This window comes from Hordeum vulgare, chromosome 3H (genome assembly GCF_904849725.1).
Source record: "Hordeum vulgare subsp. vulgare chromosome 3H, MorexV3_pseudomolecules_assembly, whole genome shotgun sequence".
Lineage (NCBI taxonomy): Eukaryota > Viridiplantae > Streptophyta > Magnoliopsida > Poales > Poaceae > Hordeum > Hordeum vulgare.
The window spans coordinates 407,183,268-407,207,602 of NC_058520.1; the positions used below are offsets into that span (position 1 = coordinate 407,183,268).

The window sequence follows — 24,335 nt, forward strand, 5'->3', positions numbered from 1 at the left end:
GGACATCTCGGAGCCCAGTGATTAGGATCACCGCGGACATGGCATCGTCCCTTCCCTTTCTTATGAGAATTCTTCTTGAAGTTGGTAGAGTGACGGTTTGTTCTTTGCTCAAACTTGCATTTGTTGAGATTTGTTCTTGTTGTTTTTTGGGCAGTTCAGATGGATGTTCTTCTTCTCTACCATGTGGGCACTAGAAGTTCCCTCAACAACTCGAGCATGTATGTCTTTTGCTCTTGCCTTCTCTTCAACATCAAGAGAGACAATGAGATCTGAAACAAAAAATGCATGTCTCTTGTGTTTCAGAGAAGTAGAAAAATTGCTCCATGAAGGTGGAAGCTTGGCAATGATGCCTCTGACAACAAACTTGTCTGACAACATACACTTGAGGTACTCAAGCTCCTTCACTAGTGACTGTGTCTCATGAACTTGCTAAACAATAGAGCGCTCATCAGTCATCTTGTAGTCATAGAATTGCTCCATGACGTACAACTCGATGCCATCGTCTGAGGCCCCAAACTTGGCCTCGAGCGCAGCCCACATGTCCTTGCCGCTGTCAAATGATATATACAAATCCAGAATGGAGTCGTCAAGAACACTCAGAAAGACGCCCTTGAAGAGGGTGTCGATCTTCTCAAAAGCATCCCACTGTCTAGGATTAAGATCGCCCTCAGACCCTTATTGGCGTCATAATAATACATGATCTGAAACCAGTAAACTGATCTCATGCGCCACCTCTTATATTACACACCCTTGAAAGTGGGCGGCTTCAAATGCGTAGCAAAACCACTTGGAGTAAATTGCCTATAATCAGGTTTTTGAATTGTTGAATATATGAGAAAATTACTACGAGATTTAATCCAAATAAACAATAAATAAATCATGACGACACTAATAGAGAATAAACTAATCATGCAGACTAGTACAGTAGATGAATAGACCGAATCTATGACACAGGCTAGAAACAAAAATTGTAGCATGATCTCAAATACAGAATGTAGGATTGCATACGGTGCAGCAGGAGCATAATCGTCAACGTTGATGTTGTCGTCCATGTCGTTGACGAAGAGGTTCTCAAGATCGGGGAAGAAGTCATCGTTCGGGAAGTAGTTGCTCCCAGCAACCGCACGAGTGCGCTTCCAAAAACTTGATCACCATTCTCCCGTACAAGATCACAAGAGGCGAGGTTCCGAAGGCCTGTTGTCCCTTCTCGTGGTCCATGCCGAAAAAGGGGATGAAGAAGACTTATGTGGCGACACAATGTTTTGGAACGATGCGAAATCATATGTTATGGCAGTGGCTAGGTAGACGTCTGCCTGTTTATATAGTGCAGATCGGATAGGTCATGGGTGTAAACCCTTGTCAAGTCGGTAAGAGCCGTACGATCCAGAAAAATCAGAAACGGTTGACTAATTAACATGTCCGTTACTTATTAATTAATGACTCAATAATTTTCCCGCAAAAAATATAGATAGCATGCATAGCTTTGTCCTCGGTTCGGCTCATTTCTGAAACCCAACACGACGCATCGTGATGAGGCGTGGCGTGGCGAGGCGAGCGAGAAGGAAAAGTACGTGTATGTCTCATCTTCTCATGCTCATACAAATAATAGAAGGGCTTATCTTATAAGGTGATGCTACTTTCACACAACTAGCGAGGTGGTACTAAACATTAGTGACACTCACGCAACACACAGCCATGCATAAATAGAATTTCAGATTTTAGTTAAGCTTTAGATCAAAGGCCTACTAGCAAAAATCCAACAAATGGTTTCAAAGAAAAAGGAACGCGTCAAAATTCTCTATTATCCTTCACAGCATGCAGTGGATTCGGCGCGGGGGAAACGCTCGTGCACACAGTGGCATTGCCTGCGTGCTGCGTGTACAGAGGACAACATGACATCTCTCCCCGTGAAAATGGACAAAAATGCCTTTTTTAAAACTTCTAACACAAAACATAAAATGACCCCAAACTAAAAATATTTTAAAAAATGACCTTTTTCCATGACGTTCAGAGGTAAGACGCGATGCTTCATAACATGACACCCCAGGTTAAGGCATCGTGCCATTTGGCATGTCGTCCTAGACAGGGACGCCATGCTAGCTGTTGCTATCATCTTGCCCTAGCCCCACACGTCATGGAAAAGAACCATTTTATAAATATTTTTTAATTGGGTTTATTTTGTGTTGAAGTTTTAAAAAAGGATTAGTTTTGTCCATTTTTACTTTCTCCCCACCCGATTTACAGCTCAACCCCTCACAACTAGCCTCTTACTTTCTTCAACTGGATGCAAGTTTGAAGTCCCAGCCCAAAGGCCGAACGTGAAACTATTTCATAATCTGATTTTTTTGACAACGCTAGAAGCCGTGGCATTTCTACTCCACTTCTACTCCACATAGAAACACTGAGGTTGTTTCTGTTTTCAACCAACATAGAAACGCCAAGGCTGGCCACGTTTTTGCGCGCGTCGCTCGCTGACGCGACAGGCCAGAAACGCCGACCCACATTGCATTTCTAGAAACGTCAGGGTCTTTGACGTCTCCGCCCCCATACGTAAGCAACTCGATCAGCACAACAATGATTTCGGCCGACAGGCGACAAAGCATGAAAACGCCAAAGCTCATGGCATTGCTGGACAAGGTAGAAACGTCAAAGCCCTTGGCATTTCCATGTGGGCTGCAACGCAAGCTACCTCGACGTTTTCATGTGAAACAACAACACAAACTAGCTCGACTTTTCTATGTGGAGAAGAAACGCCATGATCTGTGACGTTGCCAAAAAGTCAGATTGTGAAATAGTTTCAAGCAGAGTTTATTTTGTGCTATACTTTGTTGATAATGTCAAAACAGTGATTTCATCTGCCCAAAGCATCGTATTCATACCCATCAAGCCGCTACTGGCGTCATTATTAGTACCACTTAAACGTGAGAATGGTTATTAAAAAACCGGGTGTAACAGTTCGGTTTTTACTTTGGGTTTGATTGGTTCAAGTTTTATTGGGCTGAGATTTTTTTAGTTTGGTTTTGATTTGGGTATGTGGAGAAACCAGTTTGGGTATAGTTGGTTATGGGTTTAAACGGTTTGGTTATTAGCGGTTATAAACTATGGGTCCAAACCGGTTTCTAGACATTGGTTATATGCAATATTCAACTACGACCGAGAATGAGTATCTTTGATCCGCGTGCATACTGTAATGCACTATGTAATTATGTATTATGGGGAAACAACAGATGAAAATCAAAAGTGTTTTCTTGTGCTTTCGCTAAGCAATTTGGTTTTAATACACTTGTTAGTGAGCTTATTAGCCATGGGCATGTTCTTTTTGTCTCTTACTGTGTGTTAACTGTATCTTAAGGATTACTTTGTTTTTAAACTAGATGCACTTATGCCTTTTCTATCTTATTTGTTTCTTAACATGCCAATTTGTGCAATCATGTGTACATTAAAGCAAACCCATGGTTATGTACTGGGTTTAAACCCATGGTTATGTTTTTGGTTTAAATTGGTTTGGGTGGAAAAAATAGTGGGTTTGATTTTGGTTAAGCTAAAAATGACACTAAATGGGTATGGTTTTGAAAAATAAATGAATGAGTATGGTTCAAGTATGAAACCATTCTCAAATTTAGTACCACTACACCCTAATCGATCATTTTGACGCCACCTGACCTGAGAGAACCCCTGCGCATGATCAGACCAGTACTACCAGCACGGTACGGATGTTTGGCAAACAGGCGATGCCCGCCAAAGCACGCAACGTGTAAGCAATTTAAAGCACATTGCAAGCACCCACATGGCGGCAGGTGGTGACATTTATCTGAATCCAAAATATGCAACACCGGTTCGATGATCCAAGTCACTGCGCCAAGTGACACAAATTGAGCAACGAGTGCAGCCAGTTTTGACAGGCACATACACACGCACAGATCGAGAATGTTACAAACAAGACCGACTCCGGCGACCCGTCCGCCGTCTTACATTACATGGCATACCTCTGCGTCCAGGTCCTGGCGGTGCTCTCGTACTTGTGCCGGTCCGTCTTGTACATGTGCGCGATCTCAGGAACCAGAGGATCATCAGGGTTTGGGTCACACAGCAGGGAGCAGATGGACAGCAGCACCTGTGTAATGTAACCCCACAGAGTAGCAGATGAGCTCAACTCCACTGTGAAGAACCAAGTGAGGGAGAGGAAAGTAGCAAACCTTGGAAATAGTCAGAGCGGGGCTCCATTGGTCCTTGAGGATGTCGAGGCAAATGCTCCCGTTGCTGTTGATGTTTGGATGGAACACCTTGGTGCGGAATGCCACCTGCATGTTGCATAACGAAGAGGATTCATGCATACTCTGTCGATGATTTGCATTTCTTTTTTTGTAAAGCTATATGGATGATATTCAGTATGGCAAGTAAACTTCCGGACTGAAACTTTTAAGCTTGCATTAGATCATCAGTAACCATAGAGCTTGTACACTCGCAATTCTGTGGTTATAAACAAGAGAGAGAGAGGGAGGGAGGAGGGAGGGAGCAGGAGAGGGAGGGGAGAGAGAGAGTACCCCGCAAATATTTCGAGATAATTGCAAGGCAGTACCACACTTGGGCACGTCGTGGCGGATAGGTACCACTAATCAAAAGTTTTGCACGTCAGTACCACTTCACAGACTAATTGTTGCGAAACGGGCTGACAGGCGTATAAACGCGTATTGACCACGTATTTGACAGATCTAGCCCGCATGTCAGGTAACACGGTGGCGTACACGAGCGCGACGTGGACCGAACAGGCTCGGTCGCTCGCTCCCCTCTCCTACGCCGCTGTAACTGGCCCGCGATTCACGGGAACTTCGCGAGTCGCCGGCGCTGGCCTGGATCGGCAGGGGGGCTGGCCACCGGCCTGGCGACGGCGCGACCACCACGCGGACGCACTGGACCGAAGCTCCCTACGCCCACAGGCCACAGCCAGCCGCTGGCCTGGATCCAATGCGCTGGCCATATCCGCCGCGGAGGGAAACACGCACTACCCCCGGGTGTCGGCGAGCAGGCCTCGCGATACCTCCACGCCGCCCTACTCTCCACACGCGCACCGCTCCCCTCGGCTTCGAGCTCGGCAGAAGTCGCCAACAAGACGACCCGAGCCACCCGGCCACCACACGTCTCCGCGAGATCTCCCCGAGCCACCTTGGGAGGCAGAGGGGCGGCGCCACCGCGACGAGGCCAGCGGCAGCGGTGAAGGAGAGGAGGCGTAGGGGAGGGGACCGTCGGCGACTCGCGAAGTTCCCCTGAATCGCGGGGCCAGTTACAGCAACAATTAGTCTGAGCCAGTTAATAGGTCTAGCCAGTTACAACGAGCAACCGAGCCGGCTCGTGTACGCCACCGTGTCGCCTGACATGTGGGTCAGGTCTGTCAGATACGTGGTCAATATGCGTTTATACGCCTGTCAGCCCGTTTCGTAACAATTAGTCTGTGAAGTGATACTGACGTGCAAAATTTTTGACTAGTGGTAGCTATCCGTACGTGCCCAAGTGTGGTACTCCTTTGCAATTATCTCAAATATTTCAAACTTCAGCTGAACTGATGTAGTATTACAGGCACTGTACTATGCATTCACTTTTGCACAACTATAGGAGAAATTCACTTTGGCTCATAGGTGTAGATGCACCCATTGTCTAAATACACATTTTAAAAAGTAAAAAAAAAAACTCGAGAAAAAACCCCACGTGTACATCGGGACATTATATGTTCGTGCACAAAGTTTCGGTGAAGAAGGGAATTTTTTGTGGCTTGTGTAAAAAAGAAAATTTTCGACATTTGATTAGAACTATTCACGAGACATTTTTTTAATCTTTTTTATACATGCCACAAAAAATGTTCTTTCTTGACGAAATTTTGTGTGCGAACATAGAATGTCGAGATGTACACGCAAAATTATTGTTCAGAATTTTCTAACATTTTGAAAAAATATATTATAATAGGTGTATCTACACCTATGAGCCAAAACACCACTCTCCAAATTTCACCAACTCTATATATAAGAATTTAACTGAAGCCCCATCTTACCCAAACACATACATCAAATCCACCTTACTTAGTAATTGCCGCCAAATTTTACCATTCAGAACGAGTTCACATGAAATGGCGTCTGACCGTTAATCTATTGCAGAGTACTTATTAACATGGATTTTTAAAGGTGAAGCACATTTGAAACCCATTTAAGGCTTTATAAAAGAGTAGAAAAGAAAGCCAAAAAGATAAACCGAGCCAATGAACTAAATAAAATTGTGTGTTACTAACACGAACAGAAATGAACCTATCTGTCAGATTTCCATTCTTAGATGTGAACTGTGAAATGACCTCAGGCATATACGATTCAAAATTTACAAAATATATATGAAACTGAAGAAATGCAGAGAAGCAATTGACAATTAGGCTAGTGCCAAGTACCTTTGGTGGTTTGAAAGGATAATCAGGAGGGAAGTGGATGGTAACTAGGAAAACTCCACCAGAATATGGGCTGTCAGATGGGCCCATTATTGTTGCCTGCCAGTGGAACATATCTTCACCCACAGGACCTGTAAAACAGTATCATATCATCATCATCTAGCTATAATCACATTATAACCATCTTATCTGATAGACATGACGACTAGCTATATTTGACATAGAAATGAACTTGCAAGAAGACGGTACTCAAACAATGTGAAACAGAACAAACTGATGAGGAAAAATGACTAAACGCCAGTAACCATCCTTCTAGACAAAATTTATATCAGTGTTACTTGATTGGCCCAACATGATGCCAAACTTGCAAAGACTCACATACACCTTGAAAATATGTTTCATGTCCACATACAATGATATTTATCATATAATTTTTGTGCACTGAATTATGAAAACTTTCACCCTAAACATACTTATTACTCCCTCCTTTCCGGTTTTGGGCTTATCTTGCAATTCACATCAACCAAAGGGGGCCTAATCAAGTGCTAGAAAACATATTAAGACTACATGCATGACCCTCCTGATCCTTCATGCATTGGTTGATTCTGCATTGAGAACCAAGAATCGACATAATTTAATGTGGCATTAGCTATATTTGCAGATTTCCAAGACAACGAGCTTTACTAATAGGAAAACTATAATTTTTTAGATACGCCCTTTAAACCGGAAGGGAGGGATTAGAAGCTCCTTCCAGGCCACCATGTTCATCCTAAGAGAATTGATTTTATTTAAATGGTTTGATCTTGATTTTGCTGCTAGGATTTAAAGAGAGGTGAAAAACAACACAATAGACATCATGTGCTCTACGTCTTAAACATAAGGCATTTACGGCTCTCAATTTATTTATTTTTGAAACATGGACAACACAGATACATATATGCAGATGTCAGGTTGATTGTGCTTGTGATTAATATTGTTCAGGCAGTTTTGCCATACAGTAGAATAGCAAAAGTAAGTACATATGAACTCGTATCACGAGCGTATTGATTGACAAAATATGGTGTAGAGTGGATATTCATCGGGGATCATCTATGCATTTCTGCCTTACAGCTCTCAACTTTTTTTTAACATGACCCACATGGATACATGACCGTACACATGACCGTACAAAATTTTCCTACAACCGGGTGTAGTACATACAGCCTGGGCTAAGTATAAACGCACAAAACTGGTGAACACTTGCCCATGGAAGCTACTTTTGGCCATTACAAATTTAAAGTCAGAATCTGTGTTCACTTATTAGATAGGAGACACCACCAAGGTAATCTGAAAATTATCAGGCTAATCTACAAAATTAAAAAGTTATAAATTCAAGTACTCATCGGCAAGAAAAAATAAACAGAATAGTCACACACATGGTCAAACTTTGGCTTAAATAAACCCAAATTGCGACATGGTCATTAGTTGCTATTTGGCAACTAAATTAAATGCTGCTTGGACCTCAGTTGAGACAGTAATACAATGCACGATCCTCAAGTTCAGGGAACGTCAGATTGAAGTGAGATATCTGTGGTTGTGTAGAAACATAGGGGACATTTTGCTACATACTTTCCAATGGAAGTTATAACCATGTCATGCCAACCTAGTAGTGTGATGAGTATTACATGGGTGAGATGTACCCTGCATCTGCATGTTCACTCTGCATATATACAACTGATCTAGAACTAGAAGTAACAAATTAATTTACTTTCTTTTCAATAGTTTGATGCCATCAATGTGAAAAGATGATGACATTGCTGCAAAATAAGAAAGGGAATGCACCTAGTCTCATTATCAGATCTAATACAGCAGTGTTCTAGATACTAACATAACATTGCTTCACAGGTTACCCACAGAAACCAGCATCAACATAGCTAGTTCTAGTGTAAGCATTTGTCGGGAAACATAAAAACAAAACACAAATCAATAGGTAGCTAGATCTCACCAGAAATACGTCAAGCTACCGCTTATCTTTTCTTAATGAACACCTGTTTTAATTATCCGAGTCTTACTGTTAAACGATGCATTAATTTGGAAATAATAGTTCTTTAATCAAAATCTTATAAGTTACAACTGAAGTGTATTCCGAGAGCCATCCTCAAGATGTTTAATGACTTTGAACAAATTAAAAATGGCTGCCGCTTATGTTCGGACCAGCTTGGAACTAAACCCCACCAAATATCCCATATCCAGCCATGGATTTTATGATCTAATTGTATTGACAAGACTTACAGTATCCACCATGACGAAACTAATGCTGTTTGTCAGATAGCCTAAGGGTAAAAACTGCATCTCCGTGAATCCTGTGATATTAATCACTGATTGTGCGATTGCATCAGTTACACGTTGGACAAACTGTGTCATGTTACCTGAACTACGAGCTGTGGACACAACAAAACGAGCAAGACACTGAATTTTGCGATGCGTACTATTGCAGCTTTTTTGTTCTTTCTTCCTCCTTTTATTTCTTCAGAAAAGGGAAATTTTGATGTAAGCCCTCACGCTCCACTACTAAACGTGCAATCACATGTCCCGAGCTAGTGCTAGGCATCCTACAAAGTCTTCAGGGACTGCACAGACTGCGTCCTCCAGGCAAAAGCTAAATAAACTGCTGAAAAAATTCTAACAAGAAACCGACCGACGGTAAAGGGCTGCCATGGCAGCAGTTTTTGGGTTGGGCCAAAAATGCTGCCATGGCAGGCTTATTTGCCTGTGACGCGAGCGGCGGGGTTTAACAGGCCACAATCTCCCCCTTCAGCCCTGTCGCGAGAGGATGGCCATGTCGACGATGCTGATCGAGGCTCGAAGCTCCCAGAATCGCACACGCCCAAAATCTGAGGAGGCGTGAGAGACAGATTTTTGAATTCATGCTCCAGCCAACTCATCCAAAAGTTCGAACTTATGAAGAGAGGCGGGCAATATATTTCAACACTATCCCCTGGCATGCCGGGGTGGCGCGGCGATCATCAGCCCCTCTTGCACGGAGTCGACGCAGGCCATAAGCAGCCCCGGTCCCTTGTCCTCCTCGGGATGAACAAGGTTTGCCGCTGCCGCGGCTTCAACGCGCTGCATCTTGCGGCATTCGCGAGCCCAATGGCCCTTCTTGCCGTAATACCTGCACTTGTCTCGGTCATCACTGTTGTTGGAGTCGCGCCGGGCCGTCCTGCTGTTGAGGCTGGCCTGGCTTCCGCCCACGATTGCCACTACCGCCACGACCACGTCCACTGCTCGAGGCGCCGCAGTCTCATGGTTGTTTCTTCCTCTCCTCCCACTCCTCTTCTGTGAGAAGCAGGCGGCCGCTGTTGTCGCTCTCCTGGACGTCGCCCAGGCAATCCTCAAGCCCTCGCAGCCACCCCGTGAGCTCCTCGTTAGAGAGCACACACAGATCGAGCAAGTCTCGATGGAGATCGCCACCTACGCAAAACGGGAGACGCATTGAAATTTTTGGACGACCTTTGTGTCATCGATAGTGTCTCCTAGGGAGAGAAGGGACGTCACGAGGCCGGTGATCCTCATAGTGAAGTCGATGACCCGCTCGCCGTCCCTAAAAGTGATGGATTCAAACTCCACCCGCAGCCATTGTGTGTTCGCCTCGCGCACACAATCGCTGCCGAGGCGTTGGGTTTTGATCGCCGCCATGCCTCCTTGGTGATCACCTTCCCAGCGAGCATGTTGTGGAGCGGATCAGCGCCGCCAGCTCCTGCTTGTCCTCCTTCCGTGAGACGGTGTCGTCTTCAATGGTGTCCCACAAGCTTGCCGCTTCCAGGTTAATCTCCATCACCAGCACCCAATAGTTGTGTGGATCAGCATCGGTAAGGAGAGGTTGGTGCCGCTGCCGCCGCCGGTATCGTGCACCACTTGTTGCACCATTGTGGCACCAGCCGCTCTGCGCATGTGCTACTGCACCCTTGACTTGGTGAGTGTTGTTGCTGCTGTCGCTGCGGTGCTGTCGCTGCGGTGATGGCGTCTTGGAGCCGTGCGAAGTACACATCTGCTGCATCTCTCCGTTGCTTGACATGGCCACTGGATCGAGGCCCTGATGCCAATTGTTACTCTGAACTACGAGTTGTGGACACGAGAACGAACAAGACACTGAATTTTGCGCTGCATAATATTGCAGCTTTTCTGCTCCTTCCTCCTTTTATCTCTTCAAGAAAGGAAAACAAGTCGTAGCTCTCGCTCCACTACCGAACGTGACATCCCATGTCCTGAGCTAGTGCTACGCATCCCACAAAGTCACCACGTCCTCTTGGGAAAGAGCCAACTAAAGGGGGCAGCCCGGTGCATGTAGCTACCACTTGCGCAGCGGAAAATGGCTGCCATGGCGGCGGTTTTTGGGCTGGGTCAAAAGCGCTGCTATGGCAGGCTTACTTTTTCCGGAAAGGAGGATAACCCTCGGACTCTGCATCGAGCGATGCACACAGACACATATTATTTATTATTTAAAATCCAGCAGCCGAACAATATCGACCCGGAAAAAATACGTGAGGCTGCATCTGCCTCACGACGGTAACTCCACCAGACAGCTAGTAACCGTATGATAAAAAACAAAAACTAAATGAAAAATACACAACTCCTAGGCTAATCCTTCAAGAAGGAATCTCCGCATGTGTGCCGATGTTGACGAGTCCAACCCAAGGTCGATCTCGGGATTTTCATCCCCAAAGCCAAGCTTTGATCCACCACCTTCAGCAAGGGCACAACACTAGCACGCGTCAACATAACCTGATCGAAGATCTGGTGTTTCCACCGGAGTGCGCATGCTCGTCATTGAAGTCACATCTACCATCAACACTTATCCAGCTACCAACACCTGGCTAGCCAGATACCTCAGGAAGAGAAACGGGAAGACAAAGACATCCCATACTGCCTCACCTCCCATTACTATAACACCACCTTGGATCCAGCAGCAACAGGCATAACATGACAACTCCGCTAGAGCCACCATGCAGCACCAGCCGACAGCAGGCATGACTCGACGTCCTGCTGACAATAGGCGTGCCCTGACACCTCCATAAGAGACACATGTGTCACCCACCGAGCCACATCGAATCCGACCTATTGGTGGAAGGGACATCACATACTGTCGCCATCCTCATCGAGGCCGACAAAGCCGCAAGACCCAGCCATCAGGTCATTCACATGACCATGAAGGCCGACACCATCGAAGATGCCGGGCCGCCGCCCCATCACCCAACTCCCACAGCGCCATCAAATGGCGCCAAAGCAAGCAAGAGCGCGACCAAAACGCCGCCGCAGGCTGTTGTCCCGCAACAACAACTGCCGATAGCCACTACCTCCCCTCCGTAAGTCACTATAGATCCCGCTCCAAAGGCCCAACGGCACGAAGAAACGAGGTCACCACAACCTCGGCACTGTTACCACTGGTCCCTCCAACCAGTGCAGGCTCCACACACAATGCCCTAAAAGAGGGACTAGGACGCAGAAGCACCGCCATCGCTCGATCCCAACGAGATCTGGGGTTTTCCCTGGAGATGCCCCGGAGGTCACCACCACCCGCCCGTCATGCAACCCAGCAACAAGCGCCGTCGTGCCAGATCACTCTGTTTTTGAGTCGCTCGACTAGTCGGTGAGTCGCATTTCCAGGGTCTCGACTAGCCACGACTAGTCGTGGTTTCTAGGTCGAACCACTCATTTTTTTGAGCCCCACCTTGATAGGTAATCAGCTGCTTCCATTGGTATCTTGTGTTAGCTTGCCTAGTTCTGGTAGCGCAAATAAGTTCAGTCTGTCAGCGTGTTCGTTGTGCACGTACAGGCTTCAGGTAGTTTGCTTTTCTCAGCGTTTTTGTAGCTCGCCCGACGACGCGCCGTGGGATGGCATGGATCACGCAGGTCGTGGCGAGATTGTAGGGTTGATCTCGGTGGACATCGTGGGATGGCACGATCTGTAGGTCCGCTGTGGGGAGACTATTTCCTTGGTCCAAAGCCGCTCCGTTTGAGCTGGCTGTCAATAACAGAAAACCACGAAAAGCTGCAGTGGTTGTTCAGCAGCACAACGAGCGTCTTCCACCTCTCGAATCCACTCTCGGTCTGATCCTGTTCTTGCGCATAGGATTAGCCAGGCATTTGCAACTACAATTGGCATCAGAGCCTTGGGAGGTGTTCGTCCGACCAAGTGACCGGCGGTGTCCGATCCGCCGGAGCAATGACTGGCAGCGATAATGAGGGGACGAAGGTGACGCAGAAAGCTGCTGCGGACGCGGCGGCTCTGGAGAGGCCCTTGGCGCGCCTCACCACCGCGGAGGGATCAGGAGTGCGCGTCGTACACGGCGGCGGCGGCGGCCCTCCGATGATGCTCACGCGAACAAACTACAACGACTGGGCGATGATCACCAAGCTGCAGTTACAAGCTGACGAACTCTGGCAGGTTGTGGACACGGGCGAAGGCTCGGACCGCGACGATCGACGCGCCATGATCGCCCTCCTCAAGGCCGTACCGACAGACATGATGCGAGTCCTCGGTGGGAAGGCCACTGCCAAGGAGGCATGGGACACACTGAAGACGATGCGCGTCGGCGTCGAGCGCGTTCGCGAGGCAAAGGCGCAGACCCGCCGCTCTGAATACGAAGGCCTGCGGTACAAGGACGGCGAGGGCATCGAGTCCTATGTCACGAGGCTCAGGACGATCATCGACGAGCTCCAAGTTCTTGGTGATCCCGTGGACGAACACAAAGCAGTCCTCAAGGTACTGCGCACGGTCCCGCGGCCATATAGAGAGATGGCCGTGGCGATAGAGTCCCTGGTAGACACCAAACAGCTCTCCCTCGAGGAGCTGTGCGGACGTCTGCTCGTCGTCGAGGAGCGCGAACGTGAGGAGACACCTGCCCCGGGTACGCAGCTGCTGTTTACCGCCGACGAATGGCGGGCTCGGGAAAAGCAGCTGGAACAGGGAGGCTCGCCTTCAGGCTCGGGAGATCGACGCAGGCGCGGAAATGGGAAGCCTAAGAACTTCCAAGGAGGAGGTGGACGTGGCCAAGGCGGCGGCCGCGGCAACGGAGGTCAGACGGCTCCCCGGCGAAAGGGCAACTGCCGCTACTGCGGGATCCAGGGACACTGGGTGAAGGAGTGCCGCAAGAAGGAGCGCGAACAACGCGAGCAGCAGGACCAGCAGGCGAACGTCGCCGTGGCTGACGTCGAGCAGCCCGGTCTACTCCTGGCCACATGCGCTATGGAGGCTGCGCCGAACACTGTGGCCAACGCTGGCGCACCCTATGACGAGATCTTTCTCAACGAGGCGCGTGTGGTGCCAGTGGCCACAGATGATGATCGCTGGTACCTCGACACCGGCGCTAGCAACCATATGACGGGCCGCCGCGATATGCTCACGGAGCTCGATGAAGGTGTGCATGGGACGGTGCGTTTTGGTGACGGCTCTGTCGTGCATATCCGCGGGCGTGGCATGGTGATGTTCTCCTGCAAGAACGGAGAGCACCGCGCTCTCACGGACGTATACTATATACCCCAGCTGCGCACAAGTATTGTAAGCCTCGGACAGCTTGATGAACACGGATGCAAGTCTGTGATCCAGGGGGGTGTGCTCTGCCTGTATGATCGACAGCAGGTGCTCCTGGCGCGGGTGCAGCGGACGAGCAACCGGCTCTATGCCGTGGCTCTGAACTTGGCTGCTCCCGCGTGCCTCCTGGCGACAGGCGGCGATGAAGCCTGGCGCTGGCATGGGAGATACGGGCATCTGCACTTCCGAGCACTGCACGACCTCGGCGCTAAGGGGATGGTGAGGGGCATACCGGCGATCAAGCATGTGGAGCAGTTCTGCGAGGGATGTACGATCGGGAAGATGCACCGCACGCCGTTTCCCCGCGCCTCACCGTACCGAGCAGAGCATGGCCTTGACCTGGTGCACGGCGACCTCTGCGGCCCCATCACGCCGGCGACCATGAGCGGTAACAAGTATTTTCTGTTGATAGTTGATGACTATAGCAGATACATGTGGGTTGAAGCGCTCAGAAGCAAGGACGAGGCGTTCCGGCGTTTCAGGAAGATCAAAGCGGAGGCAGAAACACAGAGCGGCGTCAGGCTTAGGGCGTTCCGCACCGATCGCGGTGGCGAATTCAACTCCACCGAATTCACTGCATACTGCGAGGAGGCTGGCATCCTCCGTCACACCACGGCTCCATACTCGCCCCAGCAGAATGGCGTTGTAGAGCGGCGCAACCAAACCGTGGTGGAGATGGCGCGCAGTCTGATGAAGAGCATGGGGGTCCCGAGCGAGTTCTGGGGCGAAGCCGTGAGAACGGCTGTGCACATTCTGAATCGATCACCGTCAAGAAGCTTGCAGGGGATGACACCATATGAGGCATGGCGTAAGAAGAAACCATCTGTTGAGTACTTCCGCATTTTTGGCTGTGTGGCGCACGTCAAGGTGGTCGGCCCCGGCGTCAGCAAACTCTCAGATCGCACTGTCGCCGGAGTGTTCCTGGGATATGAACCAGGGACGAAGGGGTACAGGGTCTACGACCCTGCCGGGAAGCGGCTCTACGTCACCCGCGACGTGCGCTTTGAGGAAGACCGCCGGTGGGACTGGAGAGCCATGGAGGACGACAGCAGGCACATCAGCAGCAGAGAGCTGACGGTGATCTACTCCGATGCCACAACACCAGTTTCGACCACGTACTCGCTGGGAACGGACAGGCCTCCATCTGCCTGCACAGATGCACCACTGTCCCCGTTCACCCCTGCTCCCGCCGACCCTGGAGCAAGCTCATCAACTGCAGAAGTTTCACAAACAGTCGCCACAGCAAGTGCCACACCAACAACTGTTCCCATCGAACCTGAAGATGGATGGGCAACACCACCAGCTGGTGAGACTTTTGATAGCGAGGGGGTGCCCCTCCGCTACAAAACGGTGGAGCACCTCATCGATAATGCACCGGCCTGCACTTTGGAGTACAGTGGGCTATGTCTCTCCGCAGCAGAGGAGCCAGCATCAGTCCAGGAAGCTCTGGACGAACCAACATGGCGAGGTGCGATGGAAACAGAGATGGAATCCATTCGATCCAACAACACCTGGGAGCTGGCTGCACTGCCCGCCAGCCACCGCGCCATTGGTTTGAAATGGGTGTTCAAGGTCAAGCGTGATCCAGCGGGAAATATCATGAAGTACAAGGCACGTCTGGTAGCGAAAGGATATGCACAGCGGCAGGGAGTAGACTTCGACGAGGTTTTTGCTCCTGTGGCTCGTTTGGAAACAGTGCGGCTGCTGCTGGCAGTGGCGGCTCACCGGAGCTGGGGGGTGCACCACATGGACGTGCGCTCGGCTTTTCTGAACGGAGACCTGCAAGAAGAAGTTTATGTTCACCAACCTGCGGGATTTGTTGACAAAGACAATACACACTGCGTGCTCAAGCTCAGGAAGGCTTTGTATGGGCTTCGTCAGGCACCTCGTGCTTGGAACGCAAAGCTGGATGCCACACTCCGTTCTTTCGGTTTCGAGCGCTGTGAGCTTGACCATGCGCTGTACAGGCGAGGAGACAGCAACAAGTTTCTGCTGGTCGGACTGTACGTGGATGATTTGATCATCACGGGGATGGATGCAGACGATATTGATCATTTCAAGAGCCAGATGCAGGAATCGTTCCAGATGACAGATCTTGGCCTCCTCAGTTACTACTTAGGCATTGAGGTGAAACAGGATGAGGATGCAATCACAGTGTGTCAGTCGAGCTATGCTTCCAAGATTCTCGATGATGCAGGCATGAGGGATTGTAATCCTAGCAGCACACCTCTTGAGAACCGCCTGAAACTGAAGAACACTGGGGAGGTGAAGGATGCAACCGAATACCGCAGCTTGATTGGGAGTCTTAGGTACCTGGTGAACACCAGGCCTGACATCGCATATGCAGTAGGTCTGGTCAGCAGGTTCATGGAATCTCCTGGCAAGGAGCATTGGTCAGCAGTGAAGCAGATCCTCCGATATATCAAGGGCACTCAGGGGTACGGATGCATCTTCAGGAAAGGAGAGAGAGATGTACTCACAGGTTACTCTGACAGTGACCATGCTGGTGATCTAAACGATCGGAAGAGCACATCAGGTGTGGTGTTCTATCTTGGATCAGGGGTGATCACATGGTGCTCGCAGAAGCAAAGAATTGTAGCTCTGTCATCCTGTGAAGCTGAATATATAGCAGGAGCAACAGCTGCTACACAAGCAGTTTGGTTGAGCAGACTTCTTGCGGAGATATTGGGAGAAGATGCTCGGAAAGTGAAGCTGAAAATCGACAACAAGTCGGCCATCGAACTTAGCAAGAATCCCGTCCACCATGAGAGGAGCAAACACATAGATCTCAGGTATCGCTACATCAGAGAATGTGTTGAACAAGGCAGGGTGGAAGTGGAGCATGTTCGGACTGGTGATCAGGTGGCTGATATCCTCACGAAGTCCCTCGCAAGAACGCAGTTCAGTGAGCTCCGACACAGGCTCGGGGTGATTGAGGTGCAGCAGATTAGGGGGTGAATGATAGGTAATCAGCTGCTTCCATTGGTATCTTGTGTTAGCTTGCCTAGTTCTGGTAGCGCAAATAAGTTCAGTCTGTCAGCGTGTTCGTTGTGCACGTACAGGCTTCAGGTAGTTTGCTTTTCTCAGCGTTTTTGTAGCTCGCCCGACGACGCGCCGTGGGATGGCATGGATCACGCAGGTCGTGGCGAGATTGTAGGGTTGATCTCGGTGGACATCGTGGGATGGCACGATCTGTAGGTCCGCTGTGGGGACACTATTTCCTTGGTCCAAAGCCGCTCCGTTTGAGCTGGCTGTCAATAACAGAAAACCACGAAAAGCTGCAGTGGTTGTTCAGCAGCACAACGAGCGTCTTCCACCTCTCGAATCCACTCTCGGTCTGATCCTGTTCTTGCGCATAGGATTAGCCAGGCATTTGCAACTACACACCTGTCATATGTTTTTTTATTGTATTTGCTTGTCCATCCCCCCTGGAAACCTAGATCGAACCAGTCCCCCTCGACCCAACCCTCTCCTTCGCAGCCGCCGCCACCCCTGGTTTGCTGCTCGTCCCCTCCTCCCCTGGTTGCTGATGTTGCTGCTCGTCCCCTCCCCTGGTTGCTGCTGCTGGTCGTCCCCTCCTCCCCAGGTTGCTGCTGCTGCTGGTCTGCTCCTCCCCCATTCCCTCACAGAGGGACAAAAAGGCCCCGCCGCTGCCGCCGGCGAGGCTTCGCCCTGTGGAGCGGCGTGATTTGGGGTTCTCCCTATGCTGCCACACGGGGACAGCGAGACGAGTGGGAGGGCCTTTTAACCCGATCCTCGGGAAACCTTAATTTTGGGAGAGAATTTCACTTCTTGACCTCTGCACCAAGTATGAGTACCAAGGTTTTTATCTTGATGTGTAGTCCCACCACACGTCTTGATGTGTAGTCCCACCACACGTCAAGCATGGTCCATCGATAAATGGAGAAACCCCTTGTGCATCACCTGTCATTCCTAAGAATTGAACCCGGGTGGTTTAGGCTCCACAACGGCATGCCTAACCACTGAGCTAAGGCTCTCTTTGCAGGCAGGCTTATTTGCCTGTCACGCATGTTTAACAGGCCACATGTCAGTTCATACTACCATTGATCCAAGTGTTCATGTTCCCCGCAAAAAAAAAAAAAGGCCAAGTTCACGCGTAGTCTTCATCAAGAACTCCAAACATACTACATCGCCTCTCTCTCCTTCCCCTTTTCGGGCAAGCAGAGCATACAACGTTGCTCCAAATAGCTGCGGAGCAAAGCATTTCTTTCCCAGACGGTACAGCTCTGTGGGAAGACGCGAGCATGTGCGCAGCAAATCATTCCGAAGCATAGCATGTGCACCAAAAGTCTTAATCTTCACACAAGGTCATGCATTTCCTAGAAGTGCAAAATCCAGACCAAAAGAAAGCAAGAAAGCGAGAAAGGACCAATACCTGCACTGCATGAGGTCGGGGGATCCTTCTGCAGATCCTTGAGCTCCTTCTGTATCCTCTTTGACGCCATCACACCCTATTTTTTCCCCCAAGAACCAGAGCAGAGAAACCATCAAATCTGCTGCCATGAACAGGTCACTGTGCATCAGAAGATGAACTGAAAGGGGGCAAACCTGTGTGGTTGAAGGACTGGCCGATCTCCTCCTCTGCTTCCTGCTTCCGTTTCTCCGCCCCCCTCCTCACAAGAACCAATAATGGAACGGAACTGGCGAAAGGGGCCAGGAGCAGCAGGGCTATATATGTAAATAAATGGGCCTCCCTCCCTCCCTTCCTTTGCTCGCTGTCTATCTTGATGCAGGTTTGCGTGCTGGTTTTATTTATTCGTTTTCATCGAATCGCCCTTCAATGCGGTTGGGTTGGGACCTGCTTACTTAGGCCCTGTTTGATTTTAATAAATCAGGTGATTTATAAGTCAGATGACTTAAAACCAGTGATTTATAAGTCATGCCTGTTTGATTGTCATCTGACTTAGAGGGTGTTTGGATCACTAGAGACTAGAGACTAGAGACTAGTAGTAGTCACTTTTAGTCAGTAAACCTCCAAACACCCCTGACTAATGGGTGACTAAAACTAGTTTAGTCCCTAGTCACCCCACCCCCAACTAAAAGTGACTAAAGTCTCTTCTCCAATTAATTGGCGGGCCCATCCTGTTGCAGGCTCATCCTCCCATGCTGGCACGCCAATGGAAGGGAGAGAAATAAGAATAATTTAATACAGAGACATTTAATGCTGACTAGTAGTAGTCACCTTCCAAACAGGACCTGACTAAAAACTTCTAGTCTGACTACTACTAGTCACATGACTAGAGAGTATCCAAGCACCCTCTTATAAGTCACCTTTTCATGCAAAAGTGAGTGACTTATAAGTTTTAAGTTGGGATGAAGCGACTTATGACTTATAAGTTAAGGTGATTTATAAATTGGATCTATTTAACGAAATAAATCATTTTTTACACTTTTCAATTTATAAATTAATGACTTATTTAAAATCAAACAAGGCCTTACTTTAGTGATGTGCCATGGCTGATCGGTGCGGGTGGTACCGGTCAGATCAAATGCCCCATCCATCCACTGCACTAGCACTGACTCCCCTTTCGTATTAGTGGCTGCTGATGAACAGGGTTTATATTCTCCCTTCTTTTCTTCTCTCAATCAACGCAAATAAATTAATGGATGGAGAGAACTGACGTGGAGTGAAACTGACGGAAAGACAGCCGCGTTCACTTTCTGATACAGGGCCTGTTTGATTCATGACTAATTTTCCTACAACTAACCTTAGGTAAAGTGTGGTTGTCACAAAAAGTGTAGCTAACAAATTGGACACCACAAGTGTGGTAAGGTTTGACAAAAAATTGAGTGTATGACATATGAACCATATAATTAAAAAAGTGTGGCAAGCCACAAGTGTGGCAATGAACCAAACACATGCCTAAGGTATTGTGACATGACTAAGGTTAGGCGTGGCAAACTTAGGCTGTGAACCAAACAGCCCCACAATAATATAATAACCGTGAACGAAAAAATAAAGAATCTAGAGATTCTGGTGGGAGGCGCCCTGCCGACTGATTGATTCCTCGTGGCCTGTATGTCAGTGACGGGGCGAGAGAATCCAATTCATGCAGCCCAAGTGGACATGAGTGGAACCCGGCTTTTTGTTTGGGTGGCTGATTGCCTGACAGCTGATATTGATGCTAACAAAGAAAGCAACTCTCTACTAATATTTGTAACAGCACGGTTCATTGAAGGTTCTAGTGTTAGATGAGAGAGGAGAAACGGTTCAAAACATGTATTTACGTGCGTCACAAGGATCTGCGGGAATTGAACTGCAATGTGCAAGAAACTGACACTAGTTTCTACATTCCTTTCTTCCGCATGAAGCGTGCTTTCTTGATAAGCTTACTTTCTTCTTCTTTTTTGTTAGATCAAATTCCCTTCGTATATCAAACAACGCTTGCTTCTGAATATATGCTAAGACCCCAGTTGAGCCTATCAGACACACGACATGCGGTTTCATAGGTATATAAAATATGCTGAAGATGAACAGAAGGCTAATTACAACAGTCCGAGAAATACAAATACGGCAAATACATACTGAGGTTTCAATGATGCCGATAAATACGCCAGAAGGATGTGATCGGTGTACGGGTAAGAAGGGTTGTATCACGTTCAAGGACACCGATCAAGGTTGTTCATCTGTTAGTGCAAACAAAGTTTAGGCAGAAAATTTCACGCCTTCATCGTCTGCTGACGTGCCCTTAAAGATAACTGCCTTTCCCTTCTGTTCCAACAGCCTCAAAGCTCGCATGAGGACACCACGATCAATTCCCGCAAGTTCTGCAACAGACGCCACAGGATAAAAAGATTCAAACTAGCCACAATACTAAGATGACTTTTATTATGAGCAAGGGGAATGGCCTATGTATTATTTTATTTCATTTTGCAAATTATGGCCTGTGCACTACTGAATGAGGCACCATCACCAGCTTCTGTCACTGCCTAAGCTCCGGAGAGCGTAGCTGTGCAGGGGAGGTTGCATCATGGCGTGATAGCAGTTGGAATAGGCTTTTCGGAGGATAACCTCTGGTTTATTCATTCATCGGATAACATGGAGTATCCCTAGCTTTATAGAATAGCCATCCCTAAAAGGAAAACTATAACTGCATAATTCCAATAGATTCTTATCCAAACTAACCGACTAGGGAATCAAGAGAAGAAAAAAACTTATCACTAAGCCTAGGCTTAGCCAGACGGCTCCTCCTGAGGCTTGTGGCGGCTATAATACCAAGCCCACCTCACAAGTTGGGTAAACATGAAAATATGTATCCAAAAGCTAAGCCTAAATCCTACATGTATATTTGCGTCTCTACCGCAGGTTGCTTTGAAGCAAGAAAATAAGCTTAGCGTCACGAAAATATTGAAAATGGAAAATCTTATCTCGTCTCGTTGAGCTAAAGGGAGGTATATTTACCGGTCCCATGTGTTTGGTATACTTACCGGTCCCATGTGTTTCAATTCCAGAGCGTAGATCTTCAATTGTTGTTACTTCCAACCCATTTTCCTTTACCTACAAGCATAACATAGAGATAAATATTAAGTCACTGTCACTACTCATTGATAAGCCAATAGCTCCGAAAGAAACATGTTTAACAGAATACAAAGTCTTACGAAGTCTAATATATAGTTAGCCCAATCTTGAATTCGCAGCCAAAGAATGAGACACTTCTTGTGACTTTTGTCAATCCACTCTGCGCGCCCTGCAGTTTGAACTTGGCTTAAGTAGTTGCACAGCACAAAACTAAACACATGCCAGGGGTAATAAAGGCATTCGGTACCTAGAAAAGCTAAACTACACATAGCTACAACAATAACTAAAAGCTTTAATGTTGTGCAGAATAAACCTTCACTAACAAGAGCTGCAAGGAACACTTCCTTTGCTTCATAACTTAGAGATCCTGAAAGCATGTAAGTTCAGTGCAACGTCAATAGGAATGTCCAAATGCATTGTAAACTAGTCGAGTAAATAAAATTTTCATGTATACACTAGTCCAGCATGCTCAAAAGGCTCCATGGTAGACCTTAGGAACACATTACCATCACGCCAGTTCACTATGTCATAATACTTTCAACACAGTTAAGACATACTTTTGCTGAATTGCAGAAGAGTAGTAGTCAAAACACAAGGTTCAGACAAATACAGCTTACTCTCAATCTTTTGATTGGAAAACAACGGAAAATCTTCTTCCAGGGAGATTATATACATCTTTTGACTTCTACAGTAATCAAGTATCAGCTCTTTCCATAGCTGCACTTGCTTTTCGCGTGTTTCTCTCACGGGCTGCAAACTGGGAACGAATGTTGTCATGAGTCATGACATTATTATCAGTCCATGTACATATCAAAATGAGTGTTTACCAGAAGTTTTCAAGAGTTGGTTTTAAGATAACATACACATAAGTTCACTTACATTACTCAAACAAATGTAAGAATTAGTAAAAGCAAGGAAATGGTTCAACTGCTACAAACACACTGTTGCGATATGAAAAAGATGTCAGATCTTAACATCACATATCAAAATAGATAGGCTTAGACACTCTGAACCAAATACCATGTTATACTTTTGGGGATGCTCTGAAGTAGAAATTTGCAAAGAGACATTTGAGTTTTGACCAACAGCATATTCTGAAGAAACAAGTGCTTAAGCTAACTAACATAATTCCTTTAGTGATCCTGATCTACAAATCCTGCTTACATATTCATTCTTCACTTACACAACAACATTAACCACCCCGTGTTTTTCATTTCGAATCTATAAAGTGCCATTTTATACCTTATTGGCAAGCTAGCACAGAATAAAACAAGGGATAAGAGATTAAAAAAATTTACATGATTTACAATGTACTCACATGATTATATGATACTCCCTCCATTCCAAAATATTTGTGGTTCTAGGTTTGTACTAAGTCAAACTTTTTAAGTTTGACCATGCATATAGAAAAATACATTGGCATCTACAGCATCAAATATATATATAATATGAAAATATATTTTGTGGCGAATCTAATAAAACTAATTTGGTGTTTTGGATGTTGCCATATTTTAATACACTTGGTCAAACTTAAAGACGTTCGACTTAAGACAAAACAAAAAATTCAATTATTTTGGAACGGAGGGAGTATATCTGAAGTAGGAATAAATAAGGTTAACTGTTACAAAAGGGCAGGGTATAGACAAAAATCACAAACCACTTTTTTGTACAATTTACACAGTAAATCATTGCCAAACAAATACTCCATAGCACTGGTAACAAATGCTTCCTCCGTTCACAAGTATAAGATATTTTGGATTTTCCAATATGGACTACATACGGACTGAAATGAGTGAACAAACACGCTAAAATGCACCTATATACATCCTAGAACATCTCATACTCCTGTTTTCCATACAGATGGTCACCATACTTCCGTAGAACCTCAGCAGCATCAGCCTGCTGACTTTGTACAAGATTTATTGCAACTGTATAAAGATTCCTAGTTTTTGTGAACGGAAGGAGTATTTTGGAACGAAGGGGGTAATTCAGTGAAGAATGATTTCATTACTACCATAGTACTTGGAGCAGAAGTTAACTGCACAACTTTGTTGCCAGGCACTGATTAAGAATCTCCTACTCCGCCTATACGGCTACACATACCGCAGAATCACAAATCATGCAAAATGTTCAAACATGTGACACTGGTGCTGTCAGAGAGGGGGGGGGGGGGGGGGGATTACGTAAAGTAGGGTGGGTAGTTGAAGAAGTGGGGGAGCTTGAAATCCACCGTCCTCTGCATCTCCACTGAAGCGCGGGCTTACGGAGCAGTCAGATGGACGGCGGCGCCAAGGAGAAACTGCGAGCGGGGACGACGATGTGCCTGCTATTTTAGGTAGGGTGGAAACGGATCAGATTCAATAGCGCTCTGCCTAAATAATGAGTAATACTTGGACATACCTAGGTTTCCTATGGTTATTGTGGCCGTGGCGATCTGATCGCCGGCGGGACTGATATTCGACCTCCTCAATCAATCTGCAAACCGCCTCTCCTCTCCGCTCGGGCTGATCCAGGGGGTGAGTCGTCCACCTGCCCGGCCTGGGTAGTCAAAATGTGTTTGGTTGCTGAGACATGTTGTATGGCGTCAAACAGTAGCGTTTGTTTGTTGGGAGGCAACTCAATTTTATTTTTACGATTTTGTTTTTTGCTTCTGTTTTTTATTGCTGCCCACATTATTACCTCCGTAATAATTGTGTTTTCTTGTTTTAGTTAGTGTTTGAGCCAAGTAAGACCTTTCGGATGGTCTACGGTGTTTGTAAGTTGATTTTGCTGAAAAACACAAACTTTCGAGCTCTTGG

The 24,335-nt window shown here is 47.2% G+C and overlaps 2 protein-coding genes across 3 annotated transcripts; both read right to left on the reverse strand.

The window, feature by feature from the left end:
• Positions 1-3,762: 3,762 nt before the first annotated feature.
• On the reverse strand, positions 3,763-18,710 carry LOC123444007 (ubiquitin-conjugating enzyme E2 5A). Its single transcript, XM_045120603.1, has 5 exons — positions 18,567-18,710; positions 18,394-18,469; positions 6,428-6,555; positions 4,197-4,301; positions 3,763-4,114 (listed from the first exon to the last, which is right to left on the reverse strand). The coding sequence occupies exons 2-5, from the start codon at positions 18,461-18,463 to the stop codon at positions 3,974-3,976; spliced, it is 444 nt and encodes a 147-aa protein (XP_044976538.1). The 5' UTR covers positions 18,464-18,469; positions 18,567-18,710; the 3' UTR covers positions 3,763-3,973.
• Positions 18,711-20,455: 1,745 nt separating this feature from the next.
• On the reverse strand, positions 20,456-24,108 carry LOC123444009 (vacuolar protein sorting-associated protein 25-like). Of its 2 annotated transcripts, none has more exons than XM_045120605.1 (7): positions 23,938-24,108; positions 23,721-23,860; positions 22,155-22,294; positions 21,851-21,904; positions 21,618-21,706; positions 21,447-21,516; positions 20,456-20,786 (listed from the first exon to the last, which is right to left on the reverse strand). In XM_045120605.1, exons 2-7 carry the CDS (start codon positions 23,777-23,779, stop codon positions 20,665-20,667), a joined length of 534 nt encoding a protein of 177 aa, XP_044976540.1. In that variant the 5' UTR covers positions 23,780-23,860; positions 23,938-24,108; the 3' UTR covers positions 20,456-20,664. The 2 variants fall into 2 exon arrangements, with proteins under 2 accessions (XP_044976540.1, XP_044976539.1); XM_045120604.1 differs by having other exon boundaries at positions 23,721-23,863.
• Between the last annotated feature and the right edge of the window lie 227 nt (positions 24,109-24,335).